The sequence below is a fragment of the Moschus berezovskii genome, chromosome 2, assembly GCF_049115385.1.
Source record: "Moschus berezovskii isolate FMDL1 chromosome 2, NW_MosBer_1.0, whole genome shotgun sequence".
Classification (NCBI taxonomy): Eukaryota; Metazoa; Chordata; class Mammalia; order Artiodactyla; family Moschidae; genus Moschus; species Moschus berezovskii.
This window is the reverse complement of record NC_142461.1, coordinates 11,475,540-11,492,423: the sequence shown is the minus strand read 5'-3', so window position 1 is coordinate 11,492,423 and position 16,884 is coordinate 11,475,540. Positions and strand designations below refer to the sequence as shown.

At 49.6% G+C, this 16,884-nt stretch overlaps 1 protein-coding gene across 1 annotated transcript; it reads right to left on the bottom strand.

Annotated features, from left to right (window-relative positions):
- Window positions 1–4,264: 4,264 nt before the first annotated feature.
- RAB42 (RAB42, member RAS oncogene family) lies at window positions 4,265–8,270 on the bottom strand. The gene is made up of 2 exons (XM_055397700.2): window positions 7,998–8,270; window positions 4,265–7,352 (listed from the first exon to the last, which is right to left on the bottom strand). The coding sequence occupies exons 1-2, from the start codon at window positions 8,234–8,236 to the stop codon at window positions 6,929–6,931; spliced, it is 663 nt and encodes a 220-aa protein (XP_055253675.1). The 5' UTR covers window positions 8,237–8,270; the 3' UTR covers window positions 4,265–6,928.
- Window positions 8,271–16,884: the final 8,614 nt, after the last annotated feature.

Genomic DNA, 16,884 nt, shown 5'->3' with positions numbered 1-16,884 from the left:
CTGTCTATTTGTAGTTGTGGAGATCCTAGTATTTTCACCGTCATACAGAGGAAACCAGGTGCTTTGAGACCTCAGGGTCATGACCTTCAGTGCCACCTAGCATCCTGTTCTGTGCCTGACAGAGACCTTTGTGGATCATGAAGTTTCCAGGAGCTTGAGGGAGTGTGGCTGCCCACCCAGGGGCCACCAGCATGGACACATCTCCCTTGCCCTGCTTTGGGTCTCTGCCTCCTGAGACTTGGTCTGTGGTGAGATCCTGCTTTTCACTCCCCTCCAGGGACGGGGGAGCCTGGTGGGCTTCCGTCTATGGGGTCACACAGAGTCGGACACGACTGAAGTGACTTAGCAGCAGCAGCAGCAGCACCCTGAGTTTGGCCCCATGACCCCTCTCTTCATAGCTCATAGATCTCCTGAGTGAGCAGCTTAAAGCCTGTGCTGGATGTCACCATTGCTTTTGGCTGAGGTCTCAACATAATAAACACCCAAAGAGGCAGCCAGCTTCTCGCCTTCCTCCGGCATCACCTGTCGCTCAGTCATCACTCTTGTGGCCTCCCACCAAGCAGAGGATGTTGAAGGGTTGTGCTTTCTCCAGAACCTTCTGATGCTGCTGGGGGAAACTTATAGGATGTTCTGTTGGTGATTACCAAGCTGCAAAAAGCCTCCCACCAAGTTCCTGCAGTAGGAGCGAGTCATTGGCCTCGGCAGCCAAGAAGGAATCCAGAATTAGTTTTGAAACTTCCATTGAGGACAGAAGGGGGCAGGGAATCCGGGCAGTGTAATGGCAAGAGCTGGGTTGAATCAAAAGACCTCAGTTCTTGATCAGCTGCGTGACAGGTGAGTGCATTCCTCCAGCTGAGACATCTTGTCCTGTGTGCTTCCTGAGAGGCTTGTTCATCCAGCGAGTGTTTATAAGCTGTGCCCCTGCCTATGCCAGGCATGGCCAACGACGATGAATGAACACAGTGGGCGTTCCTTCCACTGAGGGAAAGGGAGCCTGCCTCCGTGACAAGAACTACAAAGCAGAGGCCCCCAGGGTCAGGGGAGAGCGTCTGAGCAGCTGAGCTGTAATTTAAGGGATCCATGGGAAGGCAGGGCCACTTTGAAGGAGAGAGAGCTGTGTATTTGCAACCCCAGTGCAGTGTGATGACGTGAGTCAGGCCGGGTCATGCGGTGTCTTATAGGCCTCAGAAGAGTGGGCTTTACCCAGGAAGCAGGAACCACTGAAGGATTTTAGGCAGAAATGTGACATGGTCAGATTGGTGTTTTGAAAAGATCACTCTGGCCAGACAGTGGAGGGGATAAGAAAATGTTTGTAGAAGCAGAGGTTCATAAGAAGGCTGTTGCCTGGACTGAAGTGGCTGTAACGAAGTGGAGAGAAGGGGGATCTGACAGCTGTCTCAGTGGTGCACGCGCGGGCCTGGATATGGGGAGAGAGGGGTCACCAAGCATCTGCAAGGGATCTCCTGACTTGGCGTCTGGGCAGCTTAGCCTGGGTGCAAGGCCTTCTGCCTCACTAGCTAAGTAACCAGGCACATCTGATTCCCAGAGCCCTGCACACTGAGCACACAGATGACTTAATGCTTGCTGAGCAGCCCAGGGAGTCGGGGACAGGGCCGATGAATTCGGCTCCGGAGAGAACTCATTAGGTGCCATGCGCTGTGCCGAGCCCCTTCTGTGAATAAGCTTGTTTCCCCAACAAGCCTGAAGAAAAAGTGTTCAGCACTTGGCAATAATCTCATGTAACCCCAAATTTCAGTGAGGCAACTGAACTTGAGAGAGTTTAATCTACTCAAGATCACTCAGGTGGTAGTGATGGTGCTCAGGTTCCAACCAGGTCCCTCTGACTCCAGAACCTGCTCTCCCGACTGCCCTAAACTCTCTCCCCAAGTCCTGTGGGGGTACAGAGAGGGGGGCGACAGCACATGCAAAGGCCTGGAGGTGTGAAGAAGTCACCTCAGCAACGTGGCTGAAGCATAAGGCGCTACGTCAGCAGAGAACGGTCAGAGGTGAGCAGAGTAAGCCTGGGGGTGGACAGCCCTCAGGCCTAGTGGTGGGGTCCAGTGCCCATGTTTGGAGTCTGCCATGTGTGCGTCTTGCAGGGGGTTGGGAGGGTGTGGGGAGCCGGCTGACCCTGGGCTTCCCACCCCTCTTCAGCCTGAGCATTACCTCTCTCAGACTGGAGCATTTTAGGACTGTGGGAAAGATCCCATCTGACAAGATTCTGATGCCAGTGAAAATCGCTCTGTCATGCCCGACTCTTTGTGACCCCATGGATTTGTCCAGAATCCTGGAGAATACTGTTCCCTTCTCTAGGGGATCTTCCCGACCCAGGGATCGAACCCAGATCTCCCACATTACAGGCAGATTCTTCAGCTGAGCCACCAGGGAAGCCCTCTGATGCTAACAGCAGGCATATAAACAAAAAGTTTGAATCAACCAAAAGGCAGCTGTAGGGGGTGGTCACAAAAACGGGTGAGTTTTGAGGACCTAGAAGGTGCCACCTGGGATCAAGAAGCCATCCTGGAGAGGGTCCCTCCTGCATGGGGTAAAGCAGGGAGAAGGAGGGCAGTGCTGGACTGAGCTGTCACAGTTCCCTATAGTTGGGAAAGTTCCCCACAGTCCCCCAGTGTAGTCCTTTATTTTCCAGGTAAAGGCCCCTTCCCTTCCTCTTTGTTTAAAAAAATTTGGCTGTGCTGGGTCTTTGTTGAGGAACATGGGCTTCTCTAGATGCGCCACGTGGGCTTAGTTGCCCATGGCCTGTGGGATCTTAGTTCCCTGGCCAGGGATCGAATCCTGCATTGGAAGGCAGATCCTTAATCACTGGACCACCAGGGGAGTCCCACCCCTTCCCTTTCTGATGGGTGGACTCTCCCCTCAAGGGTGGGTGGTATAGAAGGCAGAGCAGGGGCTGAGCCCAGGACCTTTCCTGGCCAGCTAGACCCCTAGGCTCTGCCTCCACAAAACTCTCGGAGAAGTCCACCTCCACTGCCTGGGTGACGCCCTTGGCAAAGATGCCCTCCCTGCAGGCCCCATGTGCTGACCCCTTTCTTCCCTCTGCTGACCTGAGTTCCAGAGCGCGGGCTGTGCGGTGTGAGGCTTACCTCTCCCAACACTGGGACTCCTGTGGGACACGTCCCAGCCAGGGGTCCTAGAGAGATCCTCCCATATCTGTCACCCACCAGGGCCAGGATCTAAGAATAACTTTCATAAAGAAAAGGGGGAGGAAAACAGGATGGGCCTGCTGCAATTTCTTGAAGCTCAGTTATGAGTACAAGAAGTTCTTCACACTATACTAGTTTCTTTATTCTTGGTTATGTTTCAGATTTTCCCTAATGGTCTTAGAAAGCCCAGTGATCCCCTGCCCGAGAGCTTCCTCAAGGGAATCAGCCCAGTCTTGAAGAGCTGCCCTCTAGTGGGGCAAAAAGGTACAGCAGAGCCTGAAATTTGCAAGAGAACGGTTCCAATAAGTGCCCTGAAGGCTCAGAGAAAGAAAGAGGTTTGGTTAGAGTTTTGTCAGAGATGGAGGAGGGACATTCCAGGCAAGGGGATCACACATGAAAGACCCAGAGGGGGCTTGTTGGCAGAAGTAACCTAACATTTATTAAGTGTTAAGTAACCTAACAATCCACGTCATAATTAATCCTCTAACAAAACTGTGAGGTAGGAATCATTCCGATTTTACCATGAAGAAACTGAGGCTCAGAGGTGGAGGAAAGATCTACCCAGAAGGCTCCAGTTCCAGCCTGTGCAGAGTGGGTAGGACGGGCCTTCCCTCTTCATCTGCCAGGTTTCAGCGGCTCCCAGAATAGGCAGGGTCTTCAGAAAGGGTCTCCTGGGTGGCAGACCTTCGGTTCTGTTCCTTCTGAAGGGCACAGGGGATTCAGGCCTGGGTTGCAAGGTTTCCAGACGAGGAAGCAGCTCATGGAAAGGCTTGGAGGCCAAGTAGCCTGCGGGAAGCCCAACCCATATCTCTGCAAGGGGTCAGGACCTTTAAGAACTTCGTTAGCATCTGGAATTTTTATTTCTCTAAAGTATGTACTTTGGCAGTCTCTGTTCCCTAACAGTCGTAAGAGCAAAACCCTCAGGGGAAGAAGTGGACTTCCACCTTTTGAACTCCTAGGGCCTAGTGAGCAGTACTGCCTTTGGTTTGTCATTTGATCCTTTCTAAAACTTGTGAGTTAGTAGCTGAAATGAGTTCCCCAGGGTCCCACAATTGTATATAGCAGAGCTGAGATGCAAACCCAGGTTTAACCAAAAGCCTGCCCTATTCTTGGCAGCTGGGATAATGCAGTGGTTAAGAGGAGGCCATATTATTCTGAGTGTTGCAGGCTAATCAGATAACACAGGGAGGGGGGAAGTGCTAGGGTCTTCCAAGCAAAGGGAACAGCATGTGCAGAGCCCAGGGCTATAGGTGGTTGGGAACCTGGGCAAAGCAGGTGGAGATTCCTTAGGACCAGATCAGATTGGACTTGGGGGGAAAGGGTTTGGATTTTACCCTGCAGGCAATGGGGAGCCAGGGAAGGATTCCAAGAGCCCAGCAGCTAGGTCAAATCTGCATTTTAAAAAGATCCCCTGGGGCAATGTGGATGCTAAATCACATCCAACAGGCCTGAGACCCTCAAGATGGGTGATACAATCTACACTAAAGATTGGCTGGCGGGGCGGCGGTGGGGGGGGGGCGGGGCTGCACTGAGACAGCAATGGCAAACTGGTTGGCAAATGGTACATAAGAAGTGCCCAGTCAGAGCTGGACACTGTTGCTTCTGCCTAGATCTCTGCTTTTAGCTTGGTTCTTCCTCCTCATCTAGGTTCTCAAATCAAAGGCCATCTCCTGAGAGAGGCCCTCCTTGACCATCTGCTCTAAAAGAGCCCCCATCACCCTCAGGCCCATCTCCTGGATCTGTGGCTTTTATAGCACTTACAGCTAGGACTCATTTAGTCCCACTTACTAGTATTTTCTCTTCCACTAGAATGTCAGCCCTAGGACTGCTTTTCTGTCCTGTTCACTGCTATATCCCTGGAGCCCAGATCAGAGCAGATGCTCATTTTAAGACATTTCTGATGAAGGAATGATAACTCTAAAGCAAATAATTTCCCTCTCCTGCCTACATTTTCTCATCTGCGAAATGAAGATAGTCGTGCCAACCTTGCAAGATGGTCAGAAGAATGAGTGATGTTTTAAAAAGAGAAGGCAGGGAGGAAGCAGAGCACAGCGAGGTCCCTCCTGGCCCAGGCGCCATGGCGAGGAAGCTAAATATCACCCTGAATGAAAACTTTCCAAGACCCCTAGGAAGGAGGGGTTTTCAGTGACAGGTTACTGAGGAGGAATCTGAGACTCACGAGGGAGAGTAACTGGCCCCAGGTCACAAAGTGAGTAAAACGGCTGTGCTGTTTTTGCTATGGCAACTGCCCTGCCCATGCCCACTGACACAATGAGATCACCAGACACCCCCTTATACCTGCTGTGTTGCTCTTCAGGCGCCAGGTCCAACTCATTGCGACCCCATGGACTGCAGCACGCCAGGCTTCCCTGACTTTCACTGTCTCCCGGAGCCTGTCCAAGTTCATGTCCATCGAGTCAGTGATACCATCCAGCCATCTCACCCTCTGTCACCCTCTTCTCCTGCCTTCAGTGAAGTGTAAAGATTCCTCTCTATAAAGCCTTCCTGCATTGCCACTGGATATTTTGTGCCTAGCAGCTTCTGTGGCAGGTTAAGTTCCCCAGCAGCCAGATTCTGAGAATAAAATCAGTGTGCAGACTTTTATTTAGTATTTACTTGTTTGGCTGCACCGGGTCTTAGCTGCAGCAGGCAGGATCTTCAGTCTTCATTGGGGCATGTGAGATCTTTAGTTCCAGCATGTGGGTAATTGTTCCCTGAGCAGGGATCGAAACTAGGCCCCCTGCATCAGAGGCTCAGGGTCTTAGCCACTGAACCACCAGGGAAGTCCCTATTAGGAGATTCTTGAGATCAATACCTGCTTGGGGGTGAGGAAGGGAAGAAAGCAGGATTGAGCAGGAGAATTTAGCTGTGATGCTGTCCTAACAGTGGCCTCGACCCCATGGAGAGTGATGAAGACGGGTGTTTCCTTCAGAGTTGAGGCAAGAAGGCCAGGCCTTTGAACACTCCCTCCACCCCAAACAGACCTGATATATTGATGCTGGACTGTGGGCTGCTCCAGATGAGCAGGCAGTTCCCAGAGACAGCAACCTGGGCTCCACCACCACACAGCACTCCCAGCAGCTAGAAGCTTTGGTGGGGAGGAGACCATGGATTCTTCAGCCCTAAGGGGAGATTTTGGTGGCTAACCAACAGTGTCCACCATGCGCCCAGCCAGAGAGCTGTTCATATTCATCACTGCCTCTCCGATCCGTGGCCTTGGAGTAGGAGCACTGGGCAGCAATCCGGGTTTTAGGACACACTTTCTCATCCAAGCCTGAAGACCTGGCTCAGCCTGAAAGCCCCTGCCCCCCTCCTCACCTGTGTAGCAGCGTCCACGCACTGAGCAGCTCGGCGTCCGAGCCCAGGGACGCTGCCTGAAATGGCCACATCCTGGCCAACAGAGGAAAGAGCAGCAGTGATGACAGTTCTTGCTGTCCGATTCTCACCATGTGGGAGGCTCTGGCTCTGGCTGAGCATAGCGCATCCATGATCTCAGTCATGCCCACAACCCCCCGTGAGTGGGGTCTGTTAAGAGCTTCTCTGACCACAGAGGAAACAGTCTCCAGGACAGGAAGCTGCACACCTGGCCTCTTAGACCTTTCTGGTGGAAAAGGGGCTGAGCTCCAAGACCCCAAAATCCAGGAGGCAAGACTGTGCCAGGATATGGTTTGTAATAACTGTCTGAATAGATTCTGCCATTTGGCTTCCAGAGAGATACTAACATGCCCCATCCCACCAGCACTGATTTAACCCTTTCTCTTCTAGAGTCAACACCTGCATGGGCCCGGGTGCTGCATCCTGCTGGGCAGCCTGGAGATCTGGGTGTTCTGGATGAGCCGTACACCCCCCCAGTCCTCCTCCAGTTTGATGTCCCCCTGCAACAAGGCCTGCTGGATGGTGTTGGCAAGGGTGTCAAAGGCCAGGTCCACATTGCAGTTACTTTTGGCGGAGGTCTCCATAAAGCCCATGCCCAAGGAGGCAGCCAGCTCCTCCGCCTCCTGGGTTGAGACACAACGGGCGCTCTGCAGGTCACTCTTGTGGCCAACCAGCAGGAAGATTGCCTTCTCGGGGCCCTGAGTGGCCATGACCTCCTGATGCCAGTCTCGAATGTGTTCAAAGGACTTCCTGTTTGTCACATCAAAGACCAGCAGGACACCCACCACATTCCGGTAAAAGGACCTGGTGATGCACCTGATGGTGAGGGGAGTAAGGTGGGAGAGGGTTATGCCTTCAACACACCAGGTCCTGCGTCCTCCATCCATGACGGCCTCACACCCCCATTTCAGCTCATTTCACACCACCCTCCGCTTCCCTTTTCCCCGGGGTCTGTGTCTCTTCCAAGTTACTGTGTGTTCCTCAGTCAGGAAGCAGTTTGATTCCCATACTCTCCCGACCATTCCTGGAGAAAACCTGATGTTTTCCTGATCGCAGGTTTCCCCGTTCTCTCCCTGGCAAACTCCTACGTATCCTTCACAGCCAACACAAATTTCTCTTCTTTCCACCTCTCCCTGACACCTCTCTCTGCGCTTCTGTGGGCCCTCTCAGCACCCAGGTCATTCATCCCTCTAGGTTTCAATGTCGACTATTGCACTGGGGTCGGCCGGGCCATGTCTCAGGCATCAAGCTCAGGGGCTTACCCCACCAGCTGTTATTTGTAGGATGAATGACTCAAGCCTGAAGGACCCGGGCCCAGGGCAGGGACCCCGCAGATCTTTACTTGGGCCACTGAGGGCGGCGACTCTGAAGGATCCCCACGGTCACTTCGCCCCAACCAGAAACCCCTCACCCGAAACCCTTCTCGTCCCTCCCCCGGCCCACCTCCCACCCGCCGCGCACCTGAAGCGCTCTTGGCCCGCCGTGTCCCAGAGCTGCAGCTTGACGCGCGGCCCAGCCTGAAGCTGCACAGTGCGGGTATAGAACTCGACGCCCACCGTCGGCGCCGACTCGAGCTCCAGCTCGGGCTCGGGGATCCCGGGCGCGCCCCTCATGTAGCACCGCAGCAGCGACGTCTTGCCCACGGCCGCGTCCCCCAGAAGCGCGATACGAAACTGGTAGCGGCAGCGAGCCCCCTCCATGGCCAGCGTCTCGCCTCCCGAGGCCCGGCTGCCAACTGCGCGACCCCGCCCCGGCCCCGCAGCCACGGCCCCGCCCCCGTCTCCGGGCCCCGCCCCCCGCCTCCAGGCGGCCCCAGAGACACCCAGACCCGGGACTGCAGAAGCTGGGGCGTCTTCAGCAACCAGGCGCCGAGGAAACCACCCGGCCTGGTGGAAACACCTGGACAGGTCACTTCTTCGCTCCGAGCCTCAGTTTTCTCCTCTGTAAAATGGAGATAATCTCTACTTCAAGGAGGAAAAGATTAAACTAGATAATGTGGGGAGGAGGGCTACAGAGGACCGATCACCACACCCAACGTGCACTGGCCTGAGACTAACAGCGCCAGAGCAACCACTTCATTCACTGGGGTGGTTTCTCTCTGCAGCCCCAACTCTCTGTTAGTCCCCGCGTTGCGCCCCTGCTGCTGGACCAGGAGAAAGTTGATGGTTTATAGATGAACTTTTCTCACCCAGATGCCCCTTTCCTGTAGCCCTACTGGCCCTTGTCTAGAGCTTCCGGCTCAGTGTTCAGCTTCCACGGTTCAGCAGGCCCCACTGCTTCCCCGCTGCCTGCCTGTGCTGGGCCCCAGGGTCCAGAGAGAGACCTCGACACAGTCAGGTAGAGGGGGCAGGGTAGACAGACAACTGCAATTCCAGAGAGAGTACATTTGGCTTGTGGACTGGACAGCTAATGTTTATGAGGTGAGATGGTCAGTTTCTTATGGTTTGGGACAGCAACCCTCTGAGAAGGCTATAGTGTGTCCATTTTAGAGCTCAGGAGACCGAGGCTCAGATGTGCGGCTTGTCACACATCTGACGTGTGTGGCTTACCCTTGATGCCACAGAAGGGGACTGGAAAGCAAGTTCCCAAAGGACCAGGACAAAGTGGGTTAGGGGCAAGGGTAAGGCAGAGGCTCCAGCATTCAAGATCTCCACTGTTTCCAGTCTGGTCTTCTGAACACCCAGGACATCAAGGCTCAAGGTTGGTCCCAAATAGCTTGTCTGCTGGTTTAATCCCACTAACCCACAGTGGGTAGATGTTGTAGTTTAACAGGTTGGCAGTGGGAAGCAGTTCTCACTAAGGCAGACCATCATATCATATCATTTCCTCCTTACACAACCTTGTGAGTAGATGCTAGTCTGCCTGGCTTTTTACAGATGAGTGAAACAGTTAAGTAACCAGCCTAAGATCACTCAGCACAGAAGACAGAGTAGTGGCCAAATTTGTTTCTGGCTTGACAATCTGGGGACCTGGGAAGGCCCAGGTTTCCTAAATAAATCAGTGAGAAGCCATTTTATTAAGCCTCCTAGTAACTCTGCCCTTCGGTCACTGCGCTAGCCTGAAGGGGCCCAAATCTACGCTCACCCCCACTCCAGGAGAGAAAGAGGAAAATCAGGTAGAGTGTGTGTGTTGGGGGAGGTCTCCTGCCTAACAGTTCTGTCCACACCAGGAGAATCTGCCCCAGTCCCACCTGCCCCTCTGAGGTTTCCATCAGGATGTTCTCATCACCTTGCTCTGTTCAGCTGGAAAGACAGTTTTTGCATCTGGCCTGTGCAGAGCCGTCTCCCCTCCTTCCACCCTCTCCCTTCTTTCCCCACCACTGTTGATCCAGCCGTGCTGAACATCTTTCTTCTTATCAGTCCAATGCCAAGAACACTCCCCTTCTGCTCTCCAAAGGGTAACTAACCCCAACTTTAGGCTTTAGGTTAGATCTATCTCTTCACTTTGCTATACACCCGAAACAAACACAACACTGTAAATAAAATATGGTACAATATAAAATAAAAATAAGTAACAGACCTTTGGGGCTTTACACCAAGTTAGAGTGATACAGTCATATATATATATATATATATATATATATATATATATATATATGAATTAACAAAAGCAGTTCTCGTCTTTTGATGGGGTGCTCATGGTTTATAACATAGATGGCATTACTTTGAGAGAGGGATAACTTAGGTATGGTATTGGGTTTTTTTCTTTTTGCAGCTTGAGGCAGTTGTAAAACAACTTAATGTAGCTTTTTACAACTGTGTATTCTATAGTATTTTTTCATTTGGTGAAATTTTAACTTTAATGTTTTTGGCGTTGTGCTTTGTACCACTTATTAAATAAAAAGAAAAAAAAATCTATGTCTTCAAGAAGCCCCTCATTGACTGGCTAGTGAGGTCACAGGCCCTTTTGTGCTTTGTGATGTCTGAGGCCCCTTGAGGACAAGGACCAGTGCTGTATCCTCAGCGCCTGGCTCAGTAAATAGTTATGGTTGAGTGAATGAATACAAGTGGATGTGCTGTTCATGTATTCAGTCACTCATTATTCACACGAATACCGCGACAGAGTTGGACCCAGGGAGCCACGGGGTCAGAAAAGACCTCTTGGCAAAGCTGAAGCCGAAGCTGGGTCTCCAAGGACAGTGGGAGCTGGGGAGGTAAGCGAGGAAGGGCACTCAGGGGAGGGCAGTGGGTGAAGGCAGAGAGGCATGGAACAGCTTGAAAGGGAGTTTGACCCAGACATCCCCGAAGCCTTTGTGGTCAGCATGTGGGCAGAGTGCACTGTCAGCATCGGGTCCCTCGAACTTCCTCTCCTGGATGTTCCTGCTGTGGGCTGGGGTCATGTGTCTGCCCCTGACTGCACCTGGCACTGGAATCCAGTTGTCAGCTGACTTTGTCATAGACTGCCTATGTGACTCCCCAAGGGGCGAATCATTTCTCCTCCCCAGATCCGCTTCCCTTCTGCGAAGTGAGACAAATCATGGCATCCACCTCACAGGGCAGTTCGGGGGTGACTGTGTGTCATATAGCAGGTGCGCATTTGCATTAGACAGAGCTTAGTGTTTTTTCCTTTGTTTATTTTGTAATTGATGAATTTTATTATTGGAATATCATTGCGTGACAGTGTGTGTTTCTGCTGCCCAGCAAAGTGCATCAGCTTTCCGTGCACGTCTATTCCCTCCCTCCCCCGTCTCAGCCCTCTAGGTCATCACCGAGCAACTGGCTGAGCTCCCTGTGCTGCACAGCAGGTTCCCACTGGCTATCAGATCTTAGTTTTATTTTATTTCTTTAATTTTTAAAATTTATTTGTTTATTGGCTGCTCTGGGTCTTTGTTGCTGCTTGGGCCTTCTCGAATTTCTGTGAGCGGGGGCTACCCTTCATTGCAGTGTGTGGACTTCTCACTGGAGTGGCTTCTCCTGTGGCACAGCATGGGTTCTAGGACGTGTGGACTTCAGCGGTTGTGCCACGAGGGCCTGGCTGCTCTGCCGCATGTGGGATCCTCCGAGACCAGGGATCAGGGAATGAAAGCAAAGAGGAGGAGGAGCCAAATCACCTGTGGCTTCAGAGGCTATTGTGGGGACTGAGCTTTATTCCAAATGTGTTGAGAAGTCAGTGATTGTGGGGCAGGTGAATTACATGATCTGAATTTTCTCTTGCTTACTTTTTTGTTTTTAGCATCTTTATTAAAATGTAATTGATAGATAGTAAACTGCACATATTAAAAATGTACAATATGCATTTTGACATAAGTGTACATCCACAAAGCCACCACAATTGAGATAATGAACATCTGTTATTCTCAAAAGTTTCTCCATGTCCTTCTTTAATTCTTTTCTCCTGACCTCCTCTCCCAGACAACCACCAATCTGCTTTCTGCCACTATAGTTTGTATTTTCTAGAATTTTTATCATACAGCGTATAGTCTGGCTTCTTTCACTCAACATGATAGTATTTCACTGTATTAATATACCACAATTTGTTTATCCAATCCCTGTTGAAGAACACTTGTGTCATATTCAGTCTTTGGCTATTAGAAATACAACTGCTACAAACAGTCATATTCAAGTCTTTGTGTGGATGTATGCTTTTCATTTCTCTTGGGAAATACCTAGTACTGCAATGGTTGGGTCAGATAGTAGGTGCATTTCTACTTATTTAAAAGCTGCAAAAAAAAAAAAAAAAGCTGCAAAATCGTTTCCCAAAGTGGTTGCACCGGTTTACAGTCCTGAATATTGTATGAAATGTCCATGTGCTCTGCTTTCCCATCGTTGCTTGATATTGGCAATCTTCTTAACTTTTAACCCTTCCACTGTGTCTGTGGTGTTATGATACTGAACGTCATTCCTGTTTCTCTGCATCTGTATCTTCTTTGGTGAGGTGTCTTTCAAATTTTGTGCCCCCCCGTTCTTTTCCCCCGTTTTAAAAATGGAGTGGTTTTACTTTTTACTGTGGAGTTTTAAGAGCCATTTATTTACGTATAGACTTCTCATTGCGGTGGCTTCTGTTGTTGCACAGCACAGGTTCTAGCTTGGGCTTCAGTAACTGCAGCACATGGGTTCCATAGGTGTGGCTCACACAGGTTTCAGAGCGCAGGCTCAGTAGTTGTGGCCCACGGGCCTAGCTGTTCAGCGTCATGGGGGTCCTCCTGGACCAGGGACGGAATCCATGTTCCCTGCACTGGCAGGCAGATTCCTAACCACTGGACCACCAGGGTAGTTCCTTAAGAGTTCTTTACGTTCTAGATGCAAGGCCCCTATTCTTTGCATGTTTTGCAACTATTCTCTCGCAATTTGTCTCTTATTAAAATATATAATGGATATTTTTTAAAACATTATTTATTTGGCTACCTGAATCTTGGGCTTCTCAGGTGGCTCAGTGGTAAAGAACGCATTTGTCAATGCAGGAGATGCAGAAGACAGGGGTTCAACCTTGGAGGAGGATATAACAACCCACTCGAGTATTCTTCCATGAAATGTTCCCTTGGTATCTCTAATTTTCTTCAAGAGATCTCTAGTCTTTCCCATTCTGGTGTTTTCCTCTATTTCTTTGCATTGATCGCTGAGGAAGGCTTTCTTATCTCTCCTTGCTATTCTTTGGAACTCTGCATTCAGATGCTTATATCTTTCCTTTTCTCCTTTGCTTTTCGCTTCTCTTCTTTTCACAGCTATTTGTAAGGCCTCCTCAGACAGCCATTTTGCATTTCTTTTCCATGGGGATGGTCTTGATCCCTGTCTCCTGTACAATGTCACGAACCTCCATTCACAATTCATCAGGCACTCTATCAGATCTAGTCCCTTAAATCTATTCGTCACTTCTACTGTATAATCATAAGGGATTTGATTTAGGTCATACCTGAATGGTCTAGTGGTTTTCCCTACTTTCTTCAATTTAAGTCTGAATTAGGCAATAAGGAGTTCATGATCTGAGCCACAGTCAGCTCCTGGTCTTGTTTTTGCTGACTGTATAGAACTTCTCTGTTTTTGGCTGCAAAAAATATAATCAATCTGATTTCGGTGTTGACCATCTGGTGATGTCTTGTGTTGTTGGAAGAGGGTGTTTGCTATGACCAGTGCGTTCTCTTGGCAAAACTCTATTAGCCTTTGCCCTGCTTCATTCTGTACTCCAAGGCCAAATTTTCCTGTCACTCCAGGTGTTTCTTGACTTCCTACTTTTGCATTCCAGTCCCCTCGAATGAAAAGGACATCTTTTTTGGGTGTTAGTTCTAAAAGGTCTTATAGGTCATCACAGAACTGTTCAATTTCAGCTTCTTCAGCATTACTGGTTGGGGCGTAGGCTTGGATCACCATGATATTTAATGGTTTGCCTTAGAAATGAACAGAGATCATTCTGTAATTTCTGAGATTTGCATTTCATGCAAAGATGGGCTTGATAAAGGACAGAAATGGTATGGACCTTACAGAAGCAGAGATATTAAGAAGGGGTGGCAAGAATACATAGAAGAACTGTACCAAAAAGATCTTCACGACCCAGATAATCACGATGGTGTGATCACTCAATAGAGCCAGACGTCCTGGAAAGTGAAGTCAAGTGGGCCTTAGAAAGCATCACTATGAACAAAGCTAGTGGAGGTGACGGAATTCCAGTTGAGCTATTTCAAATCCTGAAAGATGATGCTGTGAAAGTGCTGCACTCAATATGCCAGCAAATTTGGAAAACTCAGCAATGGCCACAGGACTGGAAAAGGTCGGTTTTCATTCCAATCCCAAAGAAAGGCAATGTCAAAGAATGCTCAAACTACTGCACAATTGCACTCATCTCACACGCTAGTAAAGTCATGCTCAAAATTTTCCAAGCCAGGCTTCAGCAATACGTGAACCGTGAACTTCCAGATGTTCAAGCGGGTTTTAGAAAAGGCAGAGGAACCAGAGATCAAATTGCCAATATCTGATGGATCATTGAAAAAGCAAGAGAGTTCCAGAAAAACTATTTCTGCTTCATTGACTATGCCAAAGCCTTTGACTGTGTGGATCACAAGAAACTGTGGAACATTCTGAAAGAGATGGGAATACCAGACCACCTGACCTGCCTCTTGAGAAACCTGTATGCAGGTCAGGAAGCAACAGTTAGAACTAGACATGGAACAACAGACTGGTTCCCAGTAGGAAAGGGAGTACATCAAGGCTGTATATTGTCACCCTGCTTATTTAACTTATATGCAGAGTACATCATGAGGAACGCTGGGCTGGAAGAAGCACAAGCTGGAATCAAGATAGATGGGGGAAATCTCAATAACCTCAGATATGCAGATGACACCACCCTTATGGCAGAAAGTGAAGAGGAACTAAAAAGCCTCTTGATGAAATGAAAGAGGAGAGTGAAAAAGTTGGCTTAAAGCTCCACATTCAGAAAACAAAGATCATGGCATCTGGTCCCATCACTTCAGGGGAAATAGATAGGGAAACAGTGGAAACAGTGTCAGACTTTTTTTGGGGGGGCCTCCAAAGTCACTGCAGATGGTGATTGCAGCCATGAAATTAAAAGATGCTTACTCCTTGGAAAGAAAGTTATGACCAACCTAGATAGCATATTAAAAAGCAGAGATATTACTTTGCCAACCAAGGTCCATCTAGTCAAGGCTATGGTTTTTCCCGTGGTCATGTATGGATGTGAGAGTTGGACTGTGAAGAAAGCTGAGCACCGAAGAATTGATGCTTTTGACCTGTGGTGCTGGAGAAGACTCTTGAGAGTCCTTTGGACTGCAAGGAGATCCAACCAGTCCATTCTAAAGGAGATCAATCCTGGGTGTTCATTGGAAGGACTGATGCTAAAGCTGAAACTCCAATACTTTGGCCACCTCATGCAATGAGTTAACTCACTGGAAAAGACTCTGATGCTGGGAGGGATTGGGGACTGGAGGAGAAGGGGATGGCAAAGGATGAGATGGCTTGATGGCATCACTGAGTTGATGCACATGAGTTTGGGTGCACTCTGGGAATTGGTGATGGACAGGGAGGCTTGGCGTGCTGCAATTCATGGGGTTGCAAAGAGTCGTACATGACTGAGCGACTGAACTGAACTGAAGTGATCTTTAATCAGATATAAGATTAAAACTTTTTTGTTTAATTTTTTGGTCTGGCAGAAGGCAATGGCCCCCCACTCCAGTACTCTTGCCTGGAAAATCCTATGGATGGAGGAGCCTGGTAGGCTGCAGTCCATGGGGTCGCTAAGAGTCGGACACGACTGAGCGACTTCACTTTCACTTTTCACTTTCATGCACTGGAGAAGGAAATGGCAACCCACTCCTGTGTTCTTGCCTGGAGAATCCCAGGGATGGGGGAGCCTGGTGGACTGCCCTGTATGGGGTCGCACAGAGTCGGACACGACTGAAACGACTTAGCAGCAGCAGCATGGTGACTTATGGTATCCATCTTATATCCTTTTATGCACTGGTTACTAGGAATCTGGAGAAGGAAATGGCAACCCACTCCAGTATTCTTGCCTGGAGAATCCTGCGGACGGAGGACCCTGGTGGGCTGCCGTCTATGGGGTCGCACAGAATCAGACACGACTGAGGCGATTTAGCATGCATGCATGCTAATATTCTTGCCTGGAAAATCCCATGGACAGATGAACCTGGGTCAGAGCTGGCTGAGTGTGGACGCCTGGGTATTAGTTGCCACAGGTGGGATCTTTAGTTGCAGCATGTGGGATCTAGTTACTTGACCAGGGATGGAAACTGGGGCCCCTGCATGAAGACCTCCGAGTCCCATTACTTTTTTTATGTTGATGCTTATTCATTCTATGGATAAAACTTGTACATGGCACAGTGATTATATGAGTGTGGCGAATGGGTGACCTTCCGCATTTCAGGTCTTAACTTGCTGTGTAAGCCATTCTGTTTCCTTATCTGTGAAAGAGGCATAATTGTAATTCCCATACACAGGGTTATTTTGAAAACTAGCTGAGATAATCGAGCATTACTTAGTAAGCTGCTGCTGCTGCTAAGTCACTTCAGTAAGCACTCAGTAGTTTTTTTTATCTGTTATGCGAAGAGATAAGCCCGAACAAAGAATGCATTCTTCTAATGAGTTCTGTAATCTGTCACCTCTTCCTTTTGGAAAGGAAGCCCGCCCCCAGATCCCTCCGCCGAAATCCTGTTCAGTCTTTGCTCCTCGACGTGCTCTCAGGCGGTTTGAACCAAAAGCCCTGGCTCAGCTCACTGGGTTAAAGGTTAATTTCCCGATTTTGAAAGTCGGTGATATTTATGAGCGGCGTCCTGGGTTACTGGATATTCACTGAGTGCTGAATGATGGCGGAGGAATCTGTTCGGATCCTGAAGAAATCACTTACACAAGCTTCCTCCAACGGAGTGAAAAGGGTTCCCCACCAC

Bases quoted from the DNA above. Each gene is read 5' to 3' on its own strand.
- RAB42 (XM_055397700.2), bottom strand. From the start codon at position 8,236: ATGGAGGGGGCTCGCTGCCGCTACCAGTTTCGTATCGCGCTTCTGGGG. The intron at 7,353-7,997 runs GTGCGCGGCGGG...CCTCACCATCAG, and splicing joins GCGGGCCAAGAGCGCTTCAG to GTGCATCACCAGGTCCTTTT.